The 26,454-nt window shown below is 40.2% G+C and overlaps 1 protein-coding gene across 1 annotated transcript; it reads right to left on the bottom strand.

Annotated features, from left to right (window-relative positions):
* Positions 1-609: 609 nt before the first annotated feature.
* Positions 610-25,727, bottom strand: DCTN6 (dynactin subunit 6). Its single transcript, XM_059156028.1, has 7 exons — positions 25,605-25,727; positions 17,324-17,388; positions 7,421-7,526; positions 5,831-5,919; positions 4,543-4,590; positions 2,855-2,997; positions 610-1,073 (listed from the first exon to the last, which is right to left on the bottom strand). The coding sequence occupies exons 1-7, from the start codon at positions 25,625-25,627 to the stop codon at positions 975-977; spliced, it is 573 nt and encodes a 190-aa protein (XP_059012011.1). The 5' UTR covers positions 25,628-25,727; the 3' UTR covers positions 610-974.
* Between the last annotated feature and the right edge of the window lie 727 nt (positions 25,728-26,454).

Here is a 26,454-nt window from a genome sequence, read left to right as displayed (position 1 = left end):
CATCGGGCTCTCTGCTCGGCGGGGAGCCTGCTTCCTCCTCTCTCTCTGCCTGCCTCTCTGCCTGCTTGTGTTCTGTCAAATAAATAAAAAAAAAAAAAAAAAAAAAAAAAAAAACGTAGGCACTTGAATTATTAAAACTTAGAAAACAATAAAATCCTCAATGTTGCCATTATGTAACTAGACAAATCATAACAACATCAACAGTCTTCAGCAGTATGCCAAAATCATTTCATAAATTTATAAATATATCAAAATCTCTTTCAGTTTTATTGTCTTCAGAAACCCAGGACCACTCTATGGCCATTTACTTGTCATTTTCATCAGAGATTATTCTTAACTGATTTTGTATGCTACTGAATACATCCTTCCCTAATTATTTCTGTTTTACTAAAATGAAAATAAAGTTTTTTTCTCTTGGAAACAAAATAAAGTCAAATTAATTCAACAGCTATGAAAATTCCACCTGAAATTTTAAACAGCTCTAAAGCCACAAAAGGAGAAGAGAAGCACATTAGCTTTAATGTAGCTAGCATGCAATAAAAATGAAAAGATCTATTTTGGGAAAGTTAACACACGTAGAAAAATTGATTAAAGCATGTTCACTAAAAGTCCTGCCATTAGCATTTTTATTTAGTACAATATATGCTAGAATATAAATACAAAGCAATATGTCCTTCCTTATCATGGGGAGTCTTTTATACAATTAAAATCCATAGCCGACATTTTATATGACAAAAGAAAAATAAACTAAACCTGTAAATTCTCAGGAGAAAGGATATAAGAAAATAATGCATTTTATATAAATTACAAAGGACAGTTACAGTGAAAATCCATTACCTTCCTCTCTGACTCAGTTTTACAAAATAAAGTCAACATGGATTATTCCGGGAACTGCTAAGAGTGCATGAACAGTGTGGCCCTTTCAAAAGACAGTGGTCAAAGACAAACTCTTATCTTGATGTCATGTATTGTTCTTAGTTCTTAACTGGAGTTGAGCTTCCTTTCATAGTCTTCTTTAGGTGGTGGTAGTTTGGCAAGATTTTCATCAGGAAATCCAGCTGTAGTGTCTGGGGCTAAAAAGATAAGATAATTATGGACTGACAAGCAGAAGGCAAAGAATACCAGGCAGAAATAATCACCACCATGCCAGGGAAATATAGATGATTTTCACTGGCTTATTTTTACCTGTTTTTTTTTTTTTCTTTTTAATTTACAATGAATATATGTTAAGTTTGGTCATGAGAAAAAGCCAAAAGATTTTACATAAAAAATTATACAGGACTCTGTTTTCAATCCTGCTTTTGGCAGACTTTACCCTGGCCTCCAAAAAGTTAAACAGTTCTAATCACAGACAGCAACGTAAGCAGAAACCTGGAGCACACAGCTTTGCACAGGACCCGCACAGCACACGGCTGCGGGCCTCAGCAGCTCTTCCCCCTTCCTGTATATCAGCTTTGCCCCAACTTCCCTCACTATGAAACTCACAAGGGGCACTCGTGACAAATACAGAGTTTCAGGCCCCTCCCCTAGACATTGTGATTCAGTAAGTCTGAGCAGTCCTTTTAATAAGGACCTCTACATGATCACTGTGATCAACGAAATGTGGAAAACAGTATGCATTAAACTTCAGATATTCTTGCATACTTAACTTTTCTCCCTTAACCCAATTCGTTTCTCCCTCTTCAATCATTTTTGCGGTTATGAGAAAGACAGTGAAAAGAAAAACGGATTCGTTCTCATTGCCATTTTAGTCTAGAGAAGTCATACTTGCTTATAATAGTAATAAAAGCCAAACGTCAGAAAAACAGAATAGCCCAAAGAGAACTGGAGTTTTAATTTCTGATAAAATATGGCTAAGATTCAGATGCAAAGTGATAAATGACTTAAAAAATATTTTCTTTGTGGGGAGGGGAAAGAGGCTGGGTAACTAAAGCACGATATTGTGGGCCAAGCAATGAGGATCAAGACCTCAATTAGAATGTCTTCTGTCCAAAGAAAGCCCCAAGTACCCTATCTTATTTACTTCCTAAATGAAACTCTAAATACATATTCTTCATTGTTCTTGGTTCTTAGGAGGAGAAGATAAATTCTCATAAGCCAGGAAAATATCCAAATACATTTGCATATTCACCAACTGTGTTTATTTTCAAGTAGTCTATGTTGGCAAACTAATAGATGGATCTAAGTTGGCTGCCCGATATACATTTGGTAGGGTCATTCCTTACCCTGGAGGATTAATATTTTAAGAGTGAATCAATAGTTTATAAAGTTTGGTGACTCATCTTTAGTGAAAACACGTAAGACCAGGAAAAACATCTCTGGATTTCCTTTTTTCCATCAATTTGTCATTGTCATCTTTGTACATATTTTTGGTAATAACCTGAAGACTGAATAATTTCACTGCAAATAAATTCTAGTTTTAGGAATGTTTCTCTGATGCTTTATTTTAATCATCTGCTTCTTAAATAGCAGACTGCTGTCCCATTAAAACAATCATGTGACATTTTGGGGAAAATCAACAGCCCTAGAAAGAACTTTCAAGTATAATTAACAGTGTTGTATGAGTTTCAAGCGTACAACACAGCGACTCAACAATTCCATACGTTACACAGTGCTCACCATGAAGAATGTAGCCGCCATCAGCAACCATACACTATTCTCACAATATTACTGACTACATGCCCTGTGCTGTACTCTTCATCTCTTTGATTGATTTATTTTATAACTGGAAGCTTGTACCTCTGTATTTTATCTACCCCTTCACCTACCTTCCCTGTGGCAACCACCAGTTTGTTCTCTGTATGTAAGTCTGTTCCTTTTGGAAAAAACTCTTTTTAAAGACAGGTTCTAGTACCTGTGGCCGCTCAGTCTGCGCCCGACGAAGGCAGTCTGCACCATAGATCACCGTATTCTCAGGGATGACTTCATACGTATTCAGGTTGCAGCAAGCCCCAATGATGCAACCACTTGTCAATATTACGTTTCTGCCCACATATGCTGCAGTAAAAACAAAGAAAGACCTGAAATTTAAGACAAATAAGTAGAACACTGATTTTTTTCTAAAAAGGACTTAAATATTAAATTGCAAACTACCCTTAAGAAAAAAATTTAAGGAAATATTTTAGCTCAGAGTTTATAAAGTAAAGAGGTAGGTGCCTGACTAGTACTAAATGGATTAAAACAGAGCTTTGCAGACTAGTTGTGTGACCTTGGGCAAGTCACTGTAAATTCTCTGAGCAAGTTTATTTATAAGATGGAAAGAATGACCTACTTGCAGTTGGTTGTAAGGAATAAGTGAGACATTAAATGTAAAATGCTGAGCACAGGTTTGACGCACAGTAAGTATATAATAAACAGAAAATAACAATGATAATAATTGGTAATCCAAGTTGAAATAATAAACCGTTAGGTAGATTAACAAAAAGTCTAATTCTATTAATTAAAAATAATTTTCTTTCACACCAGTCAGGACCATCAAAGATAAATCATTATTCTATTTTTTTTTTTTAAAGATTTTATTTATTTGCTAGAGATAGAGAGTACACACAAGCAGAGGCTTAACCAACTAAGCCACCCAGGCATCCCTCTATTTCTTTTTTAATCATTATTCTAAAGATGTGTCATTGTTCAGGTTCTTTCTGGACTGTAGTGGGACATGGTCTTGGAGCTGCTTTCCTAGTAGTGGTGGTAACTTCACATGACCTCCTGCCCACCTCCATTTATTTTTTTTTATTATTTTTTTTTTTTTAAGATTTTATTTATTCGACAGAGAGAAATCACAAGTAGGCAGAGAGGCAGGCAGAGAGAGAGAGAGGAGGAAGCAGGCTCCCCGCAGAGAGCCCGATGTGGGACTCGATCCCAGGACCCTGAGATCATGACCTGAGCCGAAGGCAGCGGCCTAACCACTGAGCCACCCAGGCGCCCCCCACCTCCATTTATAAGTAGCTTCCCTTTGTTCCTGACTGGCTAATTGTAGAACTTCTACAATTAAAGAAAGCAAACTGCTATAGAAAATGATTTTTTCCTTTAATTTTGCAATTATATTAATCAACTAAGTTATCACTGACATTAGCATTTAGTAGAAATCTTTTTCAAATCTTTCATCTGAAAATTATGGTTTAATTCAATCCTGATTTAAATGTACACAGATGATTTTTTTTTTTCTTTAAGGGAGGGAGGGAGGGGCAGAGCGAAAGGGAAAAAGAATCTTAAACAGGCTCTACGCCCAGCCAGGAGCCTGACATGGGGCTCAATTTCACAACCCTGAGATCACAATCTAAGCCAAAATCAAGAGTCGAATGCTTAACCAACTGAGCCCCCCAGGCAGACCCACAGATGAATTTTTAATTCAATATATTAAACATATTATTAAGTTCCTTAAAGGCAAATAATTAGGCTCATAACATTTTAGTCCACTTTCAACCATACCCTCCTTCCACATTGCCATAGTTTCCACTTCGGTTGCTTTTTCAGGACACAATAAAGAGAAAAGAGATAATCACTATTCACTATTCACAAAAAAAAATTCCAAATATAGCTTACCTTTTGATTCAATAACATTATTATCTCCCATTTTCATGGCCTGAGAATCTGTAAGCCAGAGTTAAGTAAACACTGTAAATGCGTTCATCTTTTTTTCCCTCCACTAATTCACTATATCCTTTCTACTTTTTAAAGACTTTATTTGTCAGAGAGCGAGCACAAGCAGGGGGAGGGGCAGACGGGGAGAGGCGGGCTCCCTCTGAGCAAGGACTGATGGGATACTCAATCCTAGGACACTGGGATCATGACCTGAGCTGAAGGCAGACACTTACCCACTGAGCCACCCAGGTGCCCTAATTCACTATATCCTTATCCTGCACCACGGCAGAGGACAAAGGCATGGGAAGGGCCATGCAGCCCCAGTCTGGCCAGAACTTCTTGCTCAGAGAAGCCTGAAAGTAAAGTTTTAATCTTTAACAAGTATCTCTAAGCAGATTCAGTCGCCTTCTATATTTTAAGAAATGAGCATCTTTTACCCCAATTCTATAAGGAACATATTTTCATGACTGTCTTAAGAAAATTAAAATTACTTATCACCAAATCACTTAATGCTAACACTGCTAACAGTCTGATATATCTTTATATAAATACATACAATTCCCTTTATATAACTGGGAATCAAACGGTATAAAATCAAACTGTATAAACTCTCACAGCTCGCTTATTTGGTTCAATTAAATTTGTAAGCAAGCATTATTTCATACCATTAAAATCTTTAAATACATAGTTTAAAATGACTGCTTAATGGTCCTGATCATCCATTTTACACATATAGCTTAATTTATTTAAATATTTTGCTATTGTTAAACATAGATTTTTTTCATCCAAGTTTTCCTATCATAAAATAATGTTTTGCTGATACCATGAAAACATTTTACTAGCTTTTTAGAGGACAAAAATCAAGCATAAGAACTGATAGCACTCTGGGGGAAAAAAAAAACAAAGAATGAAATATTTCCATCCCCATCCACCATTTCTTTACATCAGACAGCATACTGCTAACCAAAACCATACAGGAACCAAATGGACAGAGCTGAGGTTCTTAAATCAGTCTAGAAACCAGGATTCCTATTTCTGTGTCTACTGCCACTCAGTCATTGCTACCCATCAACAAGCTGTAGCAACAGGAGCAAGATGGTACCTGAAAATATGTATGTATGTGTGTGAACTCATACTTATAATATATGTGACATATTTGATAGCTAAAACACGACAATTTCTATGGGACAGATCTGAACGTTAAAGACAGGTGGGAAGAAGAGTTTACTTAAATTGTTGTAAAGGATACAACAGCCAACTTCAAACACATTATTGGTGCCAATGATCATAGGTTTCGGTTCTGGATCTTCAGCATCAGGAGTGATATTATCAGGGTAACTATAAAAAGAAGAGACAAATCATCAAAATCAATAATGCAATAAGCAATTCTCTTGTTTTAGAATTCGGGTTCACTCTTTCAATTTTACCTCCATCAAGCTTAAAATATATAACTACAGGGGTGCCTGGGTGGCTCAGTGGGTTGAGCCTCTGCCTTCAGCTCAGGTCATGATCTCAGGGTCCTGGGATTGAGCCCTGCATCTGGCTCTCTGCTCAGCGGGGAACCTGCTTCCCCCTCTCTGCCTACTTGTGATCTGTCTCTCTGTCAAATGAATAAATAAAATCTTTAAAATAAAAATATATATATATATATAACTATATAAGTAATTTCTTAATCCAAGTGAATTATTTATCCTCTGTGCTGAAGAACTGATTCTGAATTGAAAAAGAACTACTGAAATGTAAGGAAGCCAAAGGCAGATGCCTAAAGACATCACAGTAAAGCTCAAAGTGCAGAGGGCCTTTTCCAGGACAAGGTAAAAATGTTCCTGGCTATCATTTTTAGCTTGTTAAATTAGAATCAAAATCGGGCCTGAGTCGAAAAATTTCCATTCTTAATAATCATTCAAGATTGTGAAATGCAAACAGATATTCACAAATAATTATTTTATGCTGTTAGGTAGTTTGAAATATTTGGAACATAAAATGTTTGTGGTCTAAGAGGAAGCCATTTTTTAAATGGAGCTTTATCTCTGACAGTTGAGTTACTACAGAATATAGCTGTTGTCAACTGACTTACAGTAAAGGTGCCAAAATAGATTTTAAAAAGAAACTCTTACTATAGTAGAAACTCCCAAATTCTAAGTAAGTGTTAAGACAAATCAATCTCTTTATCACAGTTAAATATTTTCCCAAGGTCTTTCTTAAAAATTCCATACATTTGTTGCTATAAATTAGGTATAAGCTTGAATTTCCTGCCAAAATTTTATCTAGAAAGCTTTACAAATGCTTATGAAAACTTCATAGATATTACAGTCTAGTTCACTAAGATTATGCACGTTTAATACTTTATTATTTCTTTACTCTTCAAAGTTAAAAATTGCCTCTAGAACCCTCCAAATTTTCAAATATAATTCTGGGTGCCATCCCCACATAAGGTTTATGAAAATATACAACAGAATTAAATTCATGTGTCTGGGCATGAGTAATAACATTCCAGCCTTCGGAACTGAGAAATCATCCTATCAAAAGACTCTCTTTGGGGTGGTCAGCACAGCACTTGATCGCTAGAGTCAGGAAATGTTTGCTTAGCGCACAGAAGAGGTAGTGACATGTAAGGGAAGGCCATCAGACACAGGGGAGGGAATTCTAGTCAGCTACGGACGAGTTCTCTCACCTTGGAAAAGTCTCTTCACCTATCTGGTATCTGGTTTCCTCATTAACTAATTTCTTGTGTTGAAAAGATCCTTAATGTTTCTCTAGTTCTAAAATAGCAGCTTTTCAGATGTCTGCTGTAAATCTGTGCCCCTTCGTTCAGAGTATCTGTAAGAGTCGTACTCACGCATTTATGATAAGCGCCTGTTCCTCTATGAGGTTACCTTCACCGATCACGATGGGCCCGGCTTCGGCAATAATGCGTGCTTTGGGGTGGATCACCGTCCTAGGTCCTGTTAAATATATGATGAAACGGAATTATTGGTGGAGGCTACGCTTCCAATAGGAGGGGAGAAGATGGGGGGGGTGTCAAGGCTATTGGGAGGCACATTTTCTCAAGTATACGGCAGGCACCCTAGGCACACTACAGACCTTATCTCCGCGCTGTTATCAACAGTAGTCGGAGCCAGATCTCAAGCCAAGGTGAGTGGAGACAGCCCAGGCTCTGGAGCCAGACAGCCCTGGCTCAGCGGCTGTTTGGAAGCCTCTGTTATCTCAGCAGTGAAATGGGGGTGGCGAGAATACCAGTCTCGCAGAGTGGTTGTAAGGATTAGATGAGATAATGTTTGTAGACACGGTATTCTGGCACATTGTTGGCAATAAAAATTCATTCCCTTCCTTGTTTTGCTTTCCTTTATAAAAATGAGGCTCTCTGCTTACAACGCTGCAGCTTTCTCATGCCAGTGAACCACAAGGCAATACAGGAGCAATGGGAGACAGGAAATATGTAAACTAATGTTGTCTTTGTTACTTTGTCTCTGTCCCTACAGCAAGCCTAACCCCTGGAAGGAGGCAGAGCTTTCATTGAAAAAGGTTACAGGGAGACAGCGGAAGGAGACAAATGTGATTACTGGAGTCCTAAGACCCTGAGATAGGCCAACTGAGGCAAAGTCTCCCATCTCAAATTGAAGGGAGCAAGATGGGGTCTCACCACATCCATTTCACCATGAGGGTGGAAGAGGCATTGCACTGCTCAAACAGGGACAGCATTCTAGAGTGCTAACACGTTCCCTCCCCTGGTTCCTCATTTCCTGAAGGCCTAGTGTTTGGTGATCTTGAAACCACTCAGGAGAAAATATAACCTCACGTGCGCCACTCCCTGCAGCACGGCCCCGCCCACCCCCGAGGCCAAAGGCTATTTCTACTGGTAAACCAGCAGCAGGATGGGACTCTGAAGTAGGAGAGTGTGGGCAGAAGCATTGACAAAAGATGGGAGGCGGTCAGGAAGATGACACTGTTCATGGAGCTCGGTACTGGATTGTGTACATTAATTTATTCCGTAGTCATTACCTGCTGGTGATGCAGTGCTACAGGTCACAGGGAAACAAAAAGGAACACATGCTACTTTTGCCCTTTGGAGCTTGCGTATCTTCTTTGTTTTGTTTATCTTGAAAACTAGAAATACTTAACACACTCACACACAAATGTATTAAAATAAATGAGGTGTTCCTGGTGCCTAGAGAACTGGAAGGAACCTCCGTGCAGCTTTGTTTCTCCCCTAACAATGACGAGCTGGGGACTGATAAGGAGGGTGGGGCCGAGACAGGATGCTCCGGCAAAGGACCCACAGTCTGATAAGGAACAACAGGAGAGAGGCTTTGCTATTTCTGTCACCTCTCACTCCCCAAGTCCTCAGATGCCAAAGTAAATTTCTCTGGCAACTTCTCCTATTCAGGACAGAAGGGAGGATTTCTTGGATCTCTGGGAAGGTTCTCAAGTGGACATGTGTGCCTTTTTTTTCTTTGTTAAAAAAATACACACATTTATAAAAGTAGTATGTGCCTATTATAAAAATTCAAAGCAAGGGGCACCTGCGTGGCTCAGTGGGTTAAGGCCTCTGTCCGGCTCAGGTCATGATCCCAGAATCCTGAAATCGAGCCCCGCATAGCATCGGGCTCTCTGCTCAGCAGGAAGCCTGCTTCCTCCTCTCTCTCTCTGCCTGCCTCTCTGCCCAATTGTGATCTCTGTGTGCCAAATAAATAAATAAAATCTTAAAAAAAAAAAAAACAAACAAAAACTCAAAGCAAAAAGTGAAAGATCCTCTCTTTATGCAACCCTATTCCCTAGAGGTAATTATTCTTAAAAGTTTGGGGTATATTATTCCAGCCTTAAGTTCTACTGTATACTTAAGACCTATAAATGTCAATGTATATAAAATATATTTTATCATAAAGTTAAAGAATAAAATAGAATTTGAAGGTAGAAAAATACAGATTATAGGCACATTGTTTGTTTGTTTGTTTGTTTTTAAATCAAGGAACAGTACTTATTATTCTGCAATTCGCTTTATTCACCTGAAAAGACATGGTGATTTTCCCGTGTAAGTACATTTAGCTAGCTATTCTTTTCATATCATATTAGCATACCATAATTTATTTAACCAAGCCCTTAATGATGGGCACTTAGATGTTACTACTTTTGGGGGAGAGGTGCTAAAAAAATACTAAAACAAACACTGGATTCTTTTGAAATGAGAAATTTCTTACAGGTCTTCCAGCTGTGTGAACCAATTTGAATCTATAGTTTGCACAATACCAGATTTGCATTTTACTTTAAAATGCTCTGTGATGGGGGTGCCTGAGTGGCTCAGTCGGTTAAGCAACTGCTTAAGCATCTGCCTTCATCTCAAGTCACGAATCCAGGGTCCTGGGATGGAACCCCACATCAGGCTCCCTGCTCCCAGGGAAGCCTGCTTTTCTGCCCCTTCCCTCCCCCAGTGGTGCTCTCTCTCGCTCTGCCATCTCTCTCTCTAATAAATAAATAAAATCTTAAAAATAAAATAAAATGTTCTGTGATAAAAGGGGCAAATTCAATTTTAGGTTCTTTGGTCATTAGAGCCCTGCCAGCACCCCACCCCTCATCTGGAAGGTCCCCACCCTGGTCTCTACCACGGAAAGGCTGTGTGCTTTATCTCTCAAATGCCTGTTCTCTCCCCCATAAAAAGATGAGATCTGGAGCAACCTAATTCATCGTGTTGAAGTGTGGGTTATAAGAAATAATGTCTGAAAGGCAGATCACAGGGTCTGGTCTGTAATTGTTAAAAATGGGAGGTTCATCACTATCTGACACCAAAGGCTATTTGTGTAACTATCATAATAAGCAAAACAACTCCTTCTGGTCTGAGAGACAAAAAAGGGGTCCACTTTACTCCTCTACTCAGGTTATGAGGGTAGTAACTCCCTTTAATCAGCATGAAGAAATTTATACATTACTGTAAAATAGTAAAAGAAATTAAAAAAGTATTTTCCATACTAGCATTAGATCTTAGGGAAGAGATCATCACGCTGTGATAGAAAGCAGATCGGCTGCCACTGCTGAACAAGAAGCCGGCTGCACTAGCTGTTCTGCTGATCCTCAAGCTGTAGCTTTTGACAGCAAGTCCACCTGCGAGAAGCTTCCTGAGAATGGACTAGTATGACAAGGTTATCACTGAAACCTGCCTTCCTTAAAAAGCTCCTCTAAAGTGTAGCTCTGAAAACAAGTGATATTTCCATTTTTCCCTTTCAAAAATACATATAATACATGTTAATTACACAAACGCAAATTTTAAAAAATGAAATTTGAAAAAAACAAAGACACGATCTCTATGTCTCATACAATTTTTAAATACGATGCCTGAGCTATTTTAACCAGGCATTTTATTATTGTTATTACCATTTTTATCATTATCAATAAGTTAACTAGAAGAAAACTGGAAAACTCCTGGTTAGAAATCTAAAGGCCCTGAGATACCAAGCAACATCACCAGCTTGGGTGAGATCTGCACTTAAGACAGCACCTCCCCCTGGTGGTAGTACCGCCAAACTACAAGTCCTCATATTTGGGACAGAAAGAATGTAAAAGGTCAAAACATAAACTTTGAATTGTGAAGTAACAGCAAAAGTCATGGGTGAGGGCGCCTGGGTGGCTCAGTGGGTTAAGCCGCTGCCTTCGGCTCAGGTCATGATCTCAGGGTCCTGGGATCGAGTCCCGCATCGGGCTCTCTGCTCAGCAGGGAGTCTGCTTCCTCCTCTCTCTCTGCCTGCCTCTCTGCCTACTTGTAATCTCTCTCTGTCAAATAAATAAATAAAATCTTTAAAAAAAAAAAAAAAAGTCATGGGTGATAATAAACTGAACAGCTCCCCTAAATCTGTCCTAGGTCTTTTGGGGTAGAGACTAAAGAGGTTAGTACACATGTCCTTTGGCACATGACTGCTAAGATTTTGGTTTGGAGGGCTCGCTAAAGGGCCATTCAGGGGCAGGTGTGCGGTCCACAGTGTGGACTCCCGTCTCTGCACACAGTCTGGGGCTGGTGGCTGGCACCAGAAAGCCCGGGCATCCAAGTGCTATTCCAAGTCCTGGGCAGCTGCAGCCGACTAAAATGTGAGCACAGACTGCTCCACACTCTTCCACATGCGAGAAGCACTTTTACCTAGAATGGGTCTGATTGCAAACCAAGTTTGAGTCTTGAGATTAAAATGCTTTAAAAATAAAATCTGTCACCATGGAAAGATTTTTTTTTTTAAAGGCTGTTGTGAACTTCTTGGAGCTCTCACTGGCAGGGTAGTTTGTATATTTTCTTACCAAATGCGCTGAAACCCTATTTGGCTTATCTCCTTGTTTGGATAAATGTGTCTAGAGTTGGAGTTGCCTTGCCGGCTGATGAATTATTTTTCTAAATGGTTGGCTGGGCTTGATGCAACACAGCCAGAAAGGCATTCCTTGCATCAAATTTCCATTCCCCTCATTTGGTAAAGGACACTTTTCCTGTCTGTCTTTGCCACAGAAAGCAATCTCTGTGCACATTTTCATATGTCAATAAACAGTTCAAAAAGCCACAAGCTTTTTCCTTGAAAATTAAAACAATTCTTTTGACCTGTAAGCTGAAGTACCTGTAAGCACTACTTTATATTTGATGAAATTTAAGCCAAAGCCACTGTTCTGCCTTATTGAAAAAGATTTCCATGGTAAAGGGAAGCTTTTGATCTGTATTAAAAACTCTAATGGGGGACGCCTGGGTGGCTCAGTGGGTTAAGGCCTCTGCCTTCGGCTCGGGTCATGATCCCAGAGTCCTGGGATGGAGCCCCGCATCGGGATCTCTGCTCAGCAGGGAGCCTGCTTCCCCCCCTCTCTCTCTGTCTACCTCTCTGCCTACTTGTGATCTTTGTCAAATAAATAAATAAAATCTTTAAAACAAAAACAAAAACCACAAACCTCTAATGGACAGAAAGAGTAAGTGGGACATAGGGCTTCCATCTCAGCATTTTACACTGTGTGGAGTTCTGCCTTCCTACCTGTAATGTCCCAACCAAGCCTTGTCCTAAGACCAGGTGGCTGACTTTCACCCCATGGTGGGACTACAGACTGTGCTTAGAAGTGACTTTCTACAGTGTTTTTCAGCTTTCAAAGCAAAATTTAAGGAAATAATGCATGGCCCAAAATCCAAGGCAGCCTAATTACAAACAGGCTTGATACTATGAAACCTTGCTTACCCACACGGTAATTAACAAGAGAACTGTTATTTTTCCCAAGGTCTGTTTCCCAGCAGCCTCTAATGAAAGGGGTCAGGTTCCAGCAGAGCCTCAAGTCACAGAATTTCTGCTTAAGGACAATACTCCAAAGCTTCAGACTAGTTTCTTTGATAAACACCTGATTTTTCTAGAATAGAAGATCAGGTTTAAAGTTCTACTACACCACTGAAACACAGAGAAGGAAAAAATTACTTTAGAAATATTTCAGAATGGAATAATCTGGTAGGAGCATAACCAACTAGGGGATGGAAAGTTATGCATAACATCCTGTGAAAAATCCATTAATTCATCTACTTTAAGTTTATTGCTACTTAACCCAGAAAATAGAGCTTATTAAGTGTTCAAATCTCCCTATCCATAGCATAAGAGAAAAAGACTTTATTCTGGTATATTAGGCAAAAACAATAAATAAATAAATAAATAAAAGCCATCAATCAGAAAACCAACCAGCCAACCATGGTGGAGAGAGTAAGTTTTAATTAAATAACTTATCTCTACTCTCCCAGTTGATTTAACTTCATATCTCCTAGGAGCTTTTTAATCTGATATATTACATCAGAAAAATGAATTAATAACAGTCAAAAGGTTTTACATTTATATTTATCTGAGGAGGGAGCGGGAAGAGGGAAAGGGAGAGTGAGCACCTTAAGCAGTCTCCATGCCCAGGGCACCCAACATGGAGCCCAGTGCAGGACCGGGTCTCACAACCCTGAGATATAACTTGAGTCACAATCAGGAGTCAGACATTTAACTATCTGAGCCACCCAGGCACCGTGATTAGAGATATCTTATACCAAATATAACAATGATGGAGGGGCACCTGGGTGGCTCAGTTGGTTAAACATCTGCCTTGGGCTCGGGTCATGATCCTAGGGTCCTGGGATCAAGCCCCACGTCGGGCTCCCTGCTCAGCAGAGTCTGCTTCTCACTCACCCTCTACCCCTCCCCCCAACTCATCTCTCTCTCTTAATTAAGTAAAAAAAAAAAAAATCCTTAAAAAAAAACAATAAGGATGCCTGGGTGGCTCAGTTGGTTAACCTGCTGCCTTCGGCTCAGGTCATGATCCCAGAGTCCTGGGATTGAGTCCCACATCGGGCTCCTTCCTCATTGGGGAGCCTGCTTCTCTCTCTGCCTCTGCCTGCCACTCTGCCTGCTTGTGCTCTCTCTCTCTAACAAATAAATAAATAAATAAAATCTTTAAAAAAAAAAAATGATAGAAATGGCTCTCTAATACCAATTCTAGGGGCGCCTGGGTGGCTCAGTGGGTTAAGCAGCTGCCTTCGGCTCAGGTCATGATCTCAGGGTCCTAGGATTGAGTCCCACATCAGGCTCTCTGCTCAGCAGGGTGCCTGCTTCCTCCTCTCTCTCTGCCTGCCTCTCTGCCCACTTGTGATCTCTCTCTGTCAAATAAATAAATAAAATCTTTAAAAAATAAATAAATAAATAAATAAATACCAGTTCTAGAAAATTTCCATACTTATATATACAATCAAAGACGAGAAACAAAAAACAAAAAAAAACAAAAACAAAACGATAAGAAACACATAATGAAAATGAAGAATTATAAAAGACTAAACAATGGGTACCTATATCCCTTCTGAATATTCTCCTTAATTTAAAAAACTGAAATATTTCTGTAAAGTATTTTAGCAGATTTTCTTGTTTAAAAAAACTGGGTCAAAAATAAGCATAAGAAATACTATCTTAGGGGCGCCTGGGTGGCTCAGTGGGTTAAAGCCTCTGCCTTCGGCTCAGGTCATGATCCCACGGTCCTGGGATCGAGCCCCGCATCGGGCTCTCTGCTCAGCAGGGAGCCTGCTTCCCTTCCTCTCTCTGCCTGCCTCTCTGCCTACCTGTGATCTCTGTCTGTCAAATAAATAAATAAAATCTTTAAAAAAAAAAAATAAAAATAAAATAAAAAAAAAAGAAATACTATCTTAGATTCATTCTATGACAAGCTTCAAATCACTAGTTTAAAAATTATGACCACTTCTTACACTATTAATCTATCACTGAAAATCTGTATTGAACTGTCATTTTATAACTTAACCAAGGATCTGTGTACTATCAGCTAGAGGAAAAACCTATATGGAAAGTAGATTTAAACACTATTTCCTGGAGTGCCTGGGTGGCTCAGTGGGTAGAAGCCTCTGCCTTTGGCTCAGGTCATGATCCCAGGCCCCTGAGATCGAGCCCCGTATCGGGCTCTCTGCTCAACAGGGAGCCTGCTTTCCCCTCTCTCTCTGACTGCCTCTGCCTAACCATGATCTCTGTCTGTCAAATAAGTAAATAAATAATAAAATAAAATAAAAAATAAAAAATAAACACTGTATTTCCTTACATAATTTCAACATTAGGGAAGGTTGGTTGACATAAGGATAAAGAAAAGAGAGGAGCATAAAGTAGTGAAAGACAACAGGAGAAACAAGAAAGCGAGCACTGACTCCTGGTAACGCCCACGCTCTAATCTCAGTGGCCCACCCTTCCTTTGCACAGGAGAAAGGTTTTCCTGCTATTCTACATAAGCTTCTACAAGTAACAGAAGGTTTTTTTCCAAGTCAGAAACACACACACACACACAAAACATATATATACACCTTGTATGTTTAGCCAGCAGAGGGGTCTCTGCCATCTTTGCATCTGTTCCAGAGTAGGTACAGTATACTTAGTTTTAGAATGGGGAAGAAGGAGAAATGAAAGGGAAAATGTGTGTAATTAGCTACATTATTTTAGTCTTACTTTCATTCTAATGATAGAATACCTTGTGAGCTAATGAGAGGGTTATTCCTCAAATCATGATGAAAACCATAAAAATACCAGATTAAAAATAGTGCAGAAGAGCACCGATAGACAAGTAGCCATCATGATTTCTCCTCATTAAAAAGTTTGCAAGTGGTTTGGGAATTCACAAAGAATTAACATAGCACTGAACAGAAACTGGGTCATCTTCTAAACTCTGAAATTCCGTCAACTTAAAATAATTATATAAATCCAACCCGGCAAATTCCCAATGATGTTCCATAATACCAGCACAATCGTCACATGTTCTCTAAGACATGATGCCTAAATTGGTCACAGAGGCTTAGACTTAATAAAACTCCTATTTTTTTTTTCCTATTATAGATCCTGTTGGTGTAAGGGAGCAGGGCATGTTTTCTCTCCGAAAGCTCTAATCTGGTAACGAGCAGCTGCTAGTAAGGACAGACTCACGTTTGTAAAGCTCCAAGGGCATGATAGGCCGTGATAACATATGTAAAAGAATAAGTGGCTAAAATTTAGTTTGGGAGAACTTAATCATGTCCATATAAGCAAGATGCCACCTGTTAAACTGTTCATTTGATTTCAGTGTTGGATCTCACCTCTAGCAAGGCTACACAATGTTAAGATTAAATGGTGCGATTAGCTAGAGTCAGGATTTGGGCAATGACTTTCACAAACATTCTCTTATTGAATCCTTCAAAAACCCACGAGGTAGGCACTCCTATTTTGCATGTCACAAAAACTGCTAATTACCACTAGATATCCATGCTTTCCTCTTTTCTGGTAACAGAACCCTGTCAGACTGGGAGACGCAAAGCACAGTTCAGACTATGATCTCCCAGCCTTCCCTGTAGCTACAGTGTCCATGACACCAAATCCAAGGCAGAGACTGTATATACAAAGAGAGACCTGTGGAACTTTCAGGAAGACTATTTAAAGGAAGCTGACTCAACTGGGAGGTACACCTTTTTGTCTCCACTCCTCCCTTTTCTTATCCAAGATCACTCTTGGTGCTGTAGGATCGCATCCTGGCCTACAAGGCCAGAGGCCCTGGACAACCAACTAAGGAGTCCTGAATTGCCCACCTCTATATTTCTTTATATAAAAGAATAAACCTCTGCATGGATAAAGCCACCACTACATGCAGCTGAACCCAATTCTAAAACACACAATTACACGCGGATAGGGAAAATGAAGGTCAGTGAGGTTAAGCGGTCTACTAAAGTAAACCGGCAGGTAAAGAGCACGGATGCTAACCCAGGTCTGTCCGACTCCATGGTCCACACTCGCTAACAGTAGCATCTAAGCTCCATGAAGCGGTACCTTGTCTGCTGTGTTCACTCCTGTGTCCCAGCAGGTACACATTTGGATGTTTCTCAAATAAATCAATGACTTCATTATATTGCCTCATTAGTTTATCAGATAGAAACATAAACATAGAGTCCATCAGAGGGCCTGGCTGGCTCAGTGGGCAGAGCATGCGACTCGATCTCAGGGTTCTGAGTTTGAGCCTCATGTTGGGTATAGAAATTACTTAGAAATAAAATCTTAAAAGTTTCCATCAGACTTAATTCTATTAGAAATATTTAATATTTACAGGAAATATACATTATTTTGTCAATAAAATTAGCACATCAGTGAAACAGACAAAATATAAAACCTAATTAACTGTAAAGCACTGAAATAAATTAAATTACATCCACTTTTTAGAAATAATTTATAAACTATTTAACTAAATAACTAATAAACTATTTTCTTACCTATGGTTACATCACCCCGAATTTCACTTTCTACGCATACAACTGCTCCAGGAGCAATCTTCACACTGTAGAAAGAAAAAGGTAATATTCACCATGGGCACATTTTAAAAATATTGTTATAGAAGTTATCTTAACACTACAGTGAGAAAAAGGTTTAAAAAATGGATTTAAAAAACTGTAAGAGAATAGGATATTTAATATATTATAAAATTCTCAGGAAGTATACAATCCATTGGCTAAAATCACTAATGATACCTTATTAAAATGCTTGAGGAAGTGCCTTGGTGGCTCAGTTAAGTGACTGACTCTTGGTTTCTGCTCAGGCCATAATCTCAGGATCACGGGATTGAGTCTCGTATCAGGCTTTGTGCTCACTGGGGAGTCTGCTTGAAATTCTCTCTCTCCTTCTGCCCCCACTCCCTGTGCTTACTCTCTTTCTCTAAAATAAATAAATCTTTTAAAAAATGATAAAAATAAAATGCTCAAGAAAAGAGGCTTTGGATTCTTTTAACACCAGCATTGTTTCCAAATAGGATAAAGCTGAATACACCTAACTATCCATTAGTAAGGGACTGATTAATACTAATAACTACGGTACACCAGTTTATTACACAGTCATAAAAAAGAAAGAATAATATTTTATGTAAAGATTTGGAATGATTTCCAAGCTATATTAAGTCAAAAAAGATCAAAGCCAGAAAATGGTGGGTATATAATACACTGTAAATTTTGTAAATTTTGTAAAAGAATGTACATTCAAAATACTTAACAACCAGCAAGATAATATTAATATAGAAATCAATGTAGAGATTTAAAATTTACAAAAATTCCTATTTATTCTCTAACTATATATGTTATAAAACTGCTTATTGAGTGATATAAATTGGAATGCAAATTGTCCCCATATTACTAATGTACAAATAATTTACTGATGCTTTTTGATATTCTGTGACATCCTGTTTGACAAATGCTGCCTTGGCTGGGCCATGAGCTGACATGCAGAACTGTACCAAATGACTCCCCCCGCCTGCCCTTAAACTGATAATCATTTGATAACTTGTTCTTATTAAGTATTTTCCTTAGTAGTAATGAAATTATTCATGGTGTTAAATATGCACTCAGCTTCTCTAAAATAGCAGCTACCATGTTAGCTACTTTTACTTTATAATCCTTTTTGGATTTTTCAAAATTTTGATTTCTAGTTGTTCACTGCAAGTATGTAGGAACACAATAATTTGGGGGGCACCTGAGTGGCTCAGTAGGTTAAGTGTTAGACTCTTGATTTCAGCTCAGGACTGGATCTCAGGATCGTGAATTCAAACTCCCCATTAGACTCCACGCTAGGTGTGGAGCCTACTTTAAAAAAAAAAGAAGAAAATGAAAGAAAGAAATATAATTTTGTATATTGACTTTGTTTCCTAAAACCTTGCTAAACCCACTCAGTTCACATAGATTCTCTGGGATTTCTCACAAAAAGAATTTTGTTGTCTATGAATGGGACAGTTTTTACTTCTTTTTCAGTCTACATGCATTATTATTTCTTTTTCTTGCCTTATTGCCCTGGTTAAGACTTTCAGTATGATGTTTAATATCCTTAACCTGTTCTGGCTCCATAAGACCAACAAAACCTATCAAACTATCTTTCTAAGCCATGAATGATGCGTTTTATTTTTATTTTATTTATTTATTTATTTAACAGAGTGAGCACAAGCAGGCAGAGAAGCAGGCAGAGGGAGAGGGAGAAGCAGGCTCCCGACTGAGTAAGGAACCTGACATGGGGCTTGATCCTAGGATACTGGGATCATGACCTGAGCTGAAGGCAATGGCTTAACCCAGTGGTTGGTGGTGAGCCACCCAGGTGCCCGGAATGATACATTTTAAATAAATTAATAAAACCTGGTATGTAAAACAGTTGAAATTTTCTTGACCAAAATGTTAATGCTTTGGTTTATAAATTTTCTAAAAACTTGTTTTATTTTAGCAAATACGTTTTTCAAGCAATAAGAACCATAAATGTAGAGTATAATGATTCACTCATATCAATATTATTTTTTAAGTTCTATAAATATTCATGTATGAAAATATTTGCTTATTTTTAACTTATAGTAGATAGTATAAAAATGTTAATGGTACTTTCTACTTGTTTTTCATGTCTTTTTTTGGACATTTCTTTGGTTAAAAAAATTGTTATTGCCAGGTTTTATTTTTTTCCAAATGTTTCACTGTGAGGCAGGTTCATGCTTTCGTATTTGTCCTCCTTGATTAACATAAATTTTCATTATATGTAACATAAACTTAAACAGGACATGCTTGCCATACTAACAAAATTTTTAAAGTAATTAGCACATTAAATTTCTCTAACTTTTGAGCATCATTTACAACTGATGCAACCAATACAGCCGCACCAGTGTGTACCTGCTGAATATTCGTATTTGCTTGAATATTTCCAAACCAACTCCAGAGGAACAGACAAGGTACTAATAATATTTATCACCTTCAGAGAGAGGAGCTGGATAGCAGGGACACAAAGGTATAAATACACTTTTTCATTAGATGCCCATTTTTTAACTGCTTGCATTTTGAAACCCACAAATGCACTGCTTATTCAATATGTAAATAAAAACAAAAAAGAGATTGATAAAATTTTCTTAACAGCAGGTGCTAAGTGGGTACTGTATTCATTTCCATAATCAGGGTGATTATTTATTTATCCCTATTTCCTTAAAAAATCTCCCTCAAATTATGATCCCTATATGCCCTCCCCCACTTAAACTTTATTTTACCTAAAAATACTTTGTTGTTACTCTTAAGTATCATTTAATTAATTTTAGACTTCTCAGTTTCCCTTTAAGATTTTTTTTTTTTTTAAGATTTATTTATTTATTTATTTGAGAGAGAAAGAGAGAGAGCACCAGGAGGAGGAACAGAGGGAGAGAAAATCTCAAGCAGACTCTGCCCTTAAGCCAGACAGTTGTAGGGCTTGATCTCCTAACCCTAGGATCATGACCTAAACCAAAACCAAGAGTCCAGTGCCACCCAGGTGCCCCAAGACCAGATTTTTTGTTCTTTAAATCACTGTTCCTATTGCTTCAACAACAATCTTTTTAAACCAAGGATAAAATTATTATTCATTAGTATCACTTCTCCTTACTTCCAACCTTCAAATAAATACCCAGCTATCACATATATAACCTTATTATGTCATATTCGATGACACTGGTTATAGTATTTCTAGATCATTGTCTATACCTGTTCTGTGTCATATTACATTCAGGATGCTTGATACATGACACAAGTCAATGTAAGTAAGGAACAAAAGGTTGTGTTATGAAATAAAAATGAATACTTAGAATAGTCAGTATAATCAAATTCTGGTCCATTTCTTGTATTAGTTTGTTCAGGGTACTGAGGAGTTTTTGCTTTTATTTATGATGGTAATCTAATGATGATGCACCTATAATTTAATTAAGACACTTGAACACCTTTGTTGACAATTATTAGGACACTTCCTGGAAAATACTGTATCAATATGCATCAGGAATCATGAACACAGTCACAATGTTTGACCTTGGAAATCTATTTCTGGAGTTCTCTCATCAAGAATTCAATAGAGGGCGCCTGGGTGGCTCAGTGGGTTAAGCCACTACCTTCAGCTCAGGTCATGATCTCAGGGTCCTGGGGTCGAGTCCCACATCAGGCTCTCTGCTCAGCAGGGGGCCTGCTTCCCTTCCTCTCTCTCTGCCTGCCTCTCTGCCTGCTTGTGATCTCTCTCTGTCAAATAAATAAATAAAATCTTTAAAAAAAAAAAAAAAAAGAATTCAATAGAAGGAATATATATATGCAAAAATTGGCAATGTTGTTTAGAATAATGAAGTCATAAAAGGGGAGGAGTAATGAAATAAAATATAATCATCACCTAACTGGAACACTATATACTGCCTAACAAAAGAAAAAACAAGATAAAACTACTTTTTTTCTCTCTCTTTTTAAAAAATTTTATTTATTTGAAAGAGAGAGACACAGCATGAGAGGGAACATAAGCAGGGGGAGTGGGAGAGGGAGAAGCAGGTTTCCCACCAAGCAGGGAGCCAGTGAGGGACTTCATCTCAGGACCCCGGGATCATGACCCCAGCCGAAGGCAGACGCTTAATGACTGAGCCACCCAGGCTCCCCAAAACTACTTTTTCTTTAAAAGATTTTATTTATTTATTTGACAGAGATCACAAGTAGGCAGAGAGGCAGGCAGAGAGAGAGAAAAAGGGAAGCAGGCTCCCTGTTGAGCAGAAAGCCCGATGCGGGGCTGGATCCCAGGATCCTGGGATCATGACCCGAGCCGAAGGCAGAGGCTTCAACCCACTGAGCCACCCAGGCGCCCCCCAAAACTACTTTTTTATAGACAAAGTTTGCTCCTCCCTGTGGCCTTGCACTTGAGACATCAGGTCTAGAGGTAGGTAATGATGACAGAGCAACAGTGAGCCAACCGGCTCCCCTTCCCTGGTGTAGTTTAGTTTAGCCCATCAGCTCCCCTTCCGGTTGTTTATTTTATTTTTTCAAAGATTTATTTATTTATTTGACAGACAGAGATCACAAGTAGGCAGAGAGCACAAGAAGGACCTCTCTCTGCTGAGCAGAGAGCCCAATGCGGGGCTCAATCCCAGGACCCTGAGATCATCATGAGCTGAAGGCAGAGGCTTTAACCCACTGAGCCACCTAGGCGCTCCCCCCCTTCCAGTTGTTTAGTTCTCATTCTTAATAATGGACGGAGAACCAGAGATTATCAGATGAATCGGGAAAGCCTCCAACTAAAAAGGAATAAAAGCAAACCAAAGAGCAAAAAGAACAGTTTGAGGAAACACAGACAATTCAGGTACTAAAAGAAAACTTAAAAAACAACAACAACAACCACCTTATAATTCAGAGAAATAAGAGACATTTCTGCATAAAACAAGACAGAAGTCTATGAAAAAGGAACAATGTCTAAGAAAGAGCTCCAAGGGGCGCCTGGGTGGCTCAGTGGGTTAAGCTTCTGCCTTTGGCTCAGGTCATGATCTCGGGGTCCTGGAATCGAGTCCTACATTGGGCTCTCTGCTCAGCGGGGAGCATGCTTCCCCCTCCCCCTCTGCCTGCCTCTCTACTACTTGTGATCTCTCTCTCTCTGTGTCAAATAAATAAATAAAATCTTTTTAAAAATTAATAAAAGAAGAAAGAGCTCTAAGAGATTAAAAACATGATCGAAATTTGAAATCACTAGGAGTGAGGTTAAAAAAAGAGCTCTTCCAGAAAGTAGAACAAAATGGGGGGGTGGGGAGGGAGGGAAGGAGAGAAAAATGAGAAAATTAGAGAGTCCAAATAAAAGAAACCTCAAGGGGTGCCTGGGTGGCGCAGTTGGTTCAGTGTCCAACTCCTGGGTCAGCTTAGGTCCTGATCTCATGGGTCCTGGGATGGAGCCCCACATTGTACTGGGCTCCAGCTCAGCAGAGTCTGCTTCTCTTTCTCTCCCTCTGCCCCCTCCCCCACTGTGCTGTCTCTCTCTTCCTAAGGAAAATAAAAAAATAAAAAGAAAGAAATCTCAAAAGGAGAAAAGAATTTGTAGAAAAAAACTATTAAAGAAAAATACAAGAAAATTTCCCATTTCTAAAGGATATTAATCTCAACTCTAAAAGGATACGAATGCAAAGGACCCATCCTCTTAAAATTTCTGAATGCCAAGCTAAAGATCCTTATAGCTTGCAGAACAAACAAAAACAAAAACAAAGTCACACAGAGGGATTAAAATCATCAGAATGGCTTCAGAGTCCTCAAAAGCAATACCGGAGGCTAGAAAACCAGAATACAATAGCTACAGAATGCTAAGCAAAAACTATGTTCAAACTAGAGCTACCTATCTAACCAAACTAGCAATCAAGTATGGAAGGAGAATAAAGGCATTTTCATACTTACTTAAGTAAGTATTTATACTTGCTTTCATTCATACTTACTTTCATACATACTTACTTAAAAAAAAAAAAATCTCTTAAGTACTCTTTATTAGGAAGCTGCCAAAAGATGTACCAAGCTAAATAAAAGCCAACAGACAAGACATTCTAGAAACAGAGGCCCCAGTGTGTGAGGACAGAGGGAAATTATCAGGACAATAGCCATGCATCAGCCTCAGAGAACAAAACTGATAGGTTTCAATGGGGAGATCGTAAAAAAAAAGACGTTGACAGATTATGTGATGGTTTACTAGATAGTTGGTATATCTGTGAGAAGATTTAAAAATCATCAGTACATAGAAAAGAAAGGATATGAAAATAATGAACTTATTTTGTTAAATTTTAGATTAATTCAGGTTGAGTGTCCAAAGAAAATTCAAGAGAAAGACCCAGTAAGAAAGTGAAAACACAGAGCTAGAGAGTTCGAGACCAGAAATAAAGCTCTGAGAGTTAGTAGGGTACAAAGGCCTTAACGTATCTCTCCATCATTCACATTCCAGAATCCCTCTAAATATTCAGTAATACAAGTGCAAAGAATACCAAAAATATTCTTCTTAAATCACACCAACTTCCCTACTGATAGGGAAAGATTTAAAAAAAAGGAGACATACACAATTTTTTCTCCTACCACCAAGTATTTTTAAAACTCTAAAAGAAGATATACCAAACCCAAACTGATAATCCCAGGGTCTATCTTCAAGAAATATTTGTGAGATCAGACACAGCTACATCTGTTTCCAACCTTTTGACATACAGCGACCTTCTACAAAGCACAAGTTAAGGAAATTCTAGAAATGATGCATCTGGGTTATGTGTTTACTGAAGCCACAGAAAAAATATAACCTTCCTACCCAGTGCATGAAAAACTTTAGTACCATGGAACAGAAAGCAGAAATGGCCAAACCCTCTCATTTTATAGATGAGGAAACTGAAGCTGAGAGATTAGAAATTTCCTGAAGCAGCTGGTCCCTGAGGCATCATTATCGGAACACCAATCATGTCTTTTCTGTTAGCTGCAAGTTTCCTGGAAACATCCTGACATGTTGGGTATTTTTCCTGTGAGAGCAGAATGATGCTGTCTTGAATACATCACCTTTCCTAAGCGCTATTCCTCCGATGCTTTTCATTTAGAGTGGGGGGGGGGGGGGGGGTTAAAATAATGCAATTTATTAGGCCCTGGTCAAATAAACCAGGTTTTCTAAAATGCCTCCTGTTTTAGACCTTATTTCCAGATTTCCATTTCCTCAGCCTCCCTCTCAGTATGATTTTTTGGGAAAAGGGCATCAGCTATCATTTAACTTATCCTAGACAAGTGAGGAGAGGAGCGATTCCCAAGTGTCCCTCTGTCCAGTCTTATGCCTGAGGGAGAGGACCCAGGTCGAGTTTGTGTCCCGAGTTTGTGTCTTACTTCTGAGACCTAAAATAATTAAATTCACGACTAGACCAACTCAAACACAGTCCAAACATCTCCGTGTAGACGCCACTGCACTTCGGAGTGATGATGTGGCCGGGGGTGCTCAGACGGCTGGGAGGACCTACTAAAGGGACTGCCTCAAGAGAAGAAAACCCTACATGTTCATTTATTACGACAGAATCGGTTTTCCTGCTCAAGGAAGCGTCAGTAGAGGGTGCTCCACGCGGCTGCTTCCCGAGTAAGCCCTTCTCCCGCCCAGCGCGTCCTGGCCACCCCCCCGTTTCCAGCAGTGAGGACGGCGGGAGAAGCCCCATCGCCGTCCTCACGCGTTGGCGCAGGAGCTGATCCGCGCAGCTCCGGGCCGGGCGCGGCCCCCGCGTCGGACGAGCGACGGCGACGCGCTGACACCGCACACACCGCCCCCGACTGGGCAGGAGGGGACTGGGGTGTGGCCGGCACTTCGGCGGCCGTCTCGGAACGCCGGGAGGAGGAAGCTGTTACAGGCCGCCGACCGTGGGCAGCCGCCCCAAACGGGGCAGGATGTGGGGGGAGCGGGGGCGTCCCTCTGTGTCCCGCGGCAGTGGGCGACCACAGGCTCCCCGCACATCGCCTCCGGAGACCCCCTCCCTCTGCGCCGGCGCGTGGCGGAGGCGGGCGACGGGACCGAAGAACAAAAACCTTCCCGGCACCGATTCCACGTCCCATCCCCATCCTCCCTGACACCCGCCTTCGTCGCCTCCTCCCTCAGCGGCCGCCAGCCCTGGGCTTTAACAACCAGCCCAGCCGAGCGCCCGGGAGAAGACACCATCTCAGTCCCTGCCACTGGCGACCAGAAGCAGATTGGCCGCGCCTGCGGAGTGCAGAAATAGGCTTTTTCAAACCGCGGACTCACCTCTTTTGAGCCTTCTCCGCCATGGTTCGAACCCGGTCTCCAGTTGGAGCGGAGATCGACACAACCGCCTGGGTCCAGCGATGATCTCTACCAGCGATTGGAGCGCCTGGCAGGATCGGGCGGGGCGGGGCCTGCGGGGGCTGGAGGTTTCTCCTCCCCCTGGCTGAGGCGGCTGGTACCAGGCAGCCCTGCGTGGGCTCCGGCTGATGGTCCGCGCTGTCCGCGGATGGATAGACTTGGATTTAAAACAGCGACTTGGTCCAACCCGGCACACATCCTGTCGACCTCATCACAGGCCACCGTTCTTTTTCGGTCTGCTTAAGATTCCGGCCAGGCCCCTGCGCCCTTTTCTCCTGTGTGAGCTCACCTCTTCCTGGGCGATCTCAGCATCCCCATAGGTTAATACCTTCCTACCTGCCGGTTTTCTCGGGGTGATACCTCTAGTTCTGTCCTCTTTGCCGAGCTTCCCATCTGGTTACTTCATTGTACTTGGCATCTCCACTTGGATCCTTCAAAGTACTATCAAACCGAAAACGTATAAAACAGAGCTTTTGAATTACGCCCTCAGTTGGTGCTCTGATCTCCCTCTCAGTGAAGGGATCCACCATTCACCTAGAGCTCAAGCTAGAAACTCAGTAGGCAGCCTACGCTTTGCTCACCTCCCTGCACGGAATGCACGGGCAAGACCCGGCCACCTCTCTAAGCAGCCGGCTCTTCTGGGCAGTCCGCTCCCTCCACCCGGTCACATCCCCATCCCACCCTCCAGCCCCCATCCAAGCCATTCTCCTGTAGCCAAAAGTCACTCTGGAAAAACCAATCCGGTTATTTCACTTCCCATTCTTTATAAAAT

Source organism: Mustela lutreola, chromosome 18 (assembly GCF_030435805.1).
Source record: "Mustela lutreola isolate mMusLut2 chromosome 18, mMusLut2.pri, whole genome shotgun sequence".
In the NCBI taxonomy this organism is placed as follows: Eukaryota; Metazoa; Chordata; class Mammalia; order Carnivora; family Mustelidae; genus Mustela; species Mustela lutreola.
This window is presented reverse-complemented; position numbering and strand designations above follow the sequence as displayed.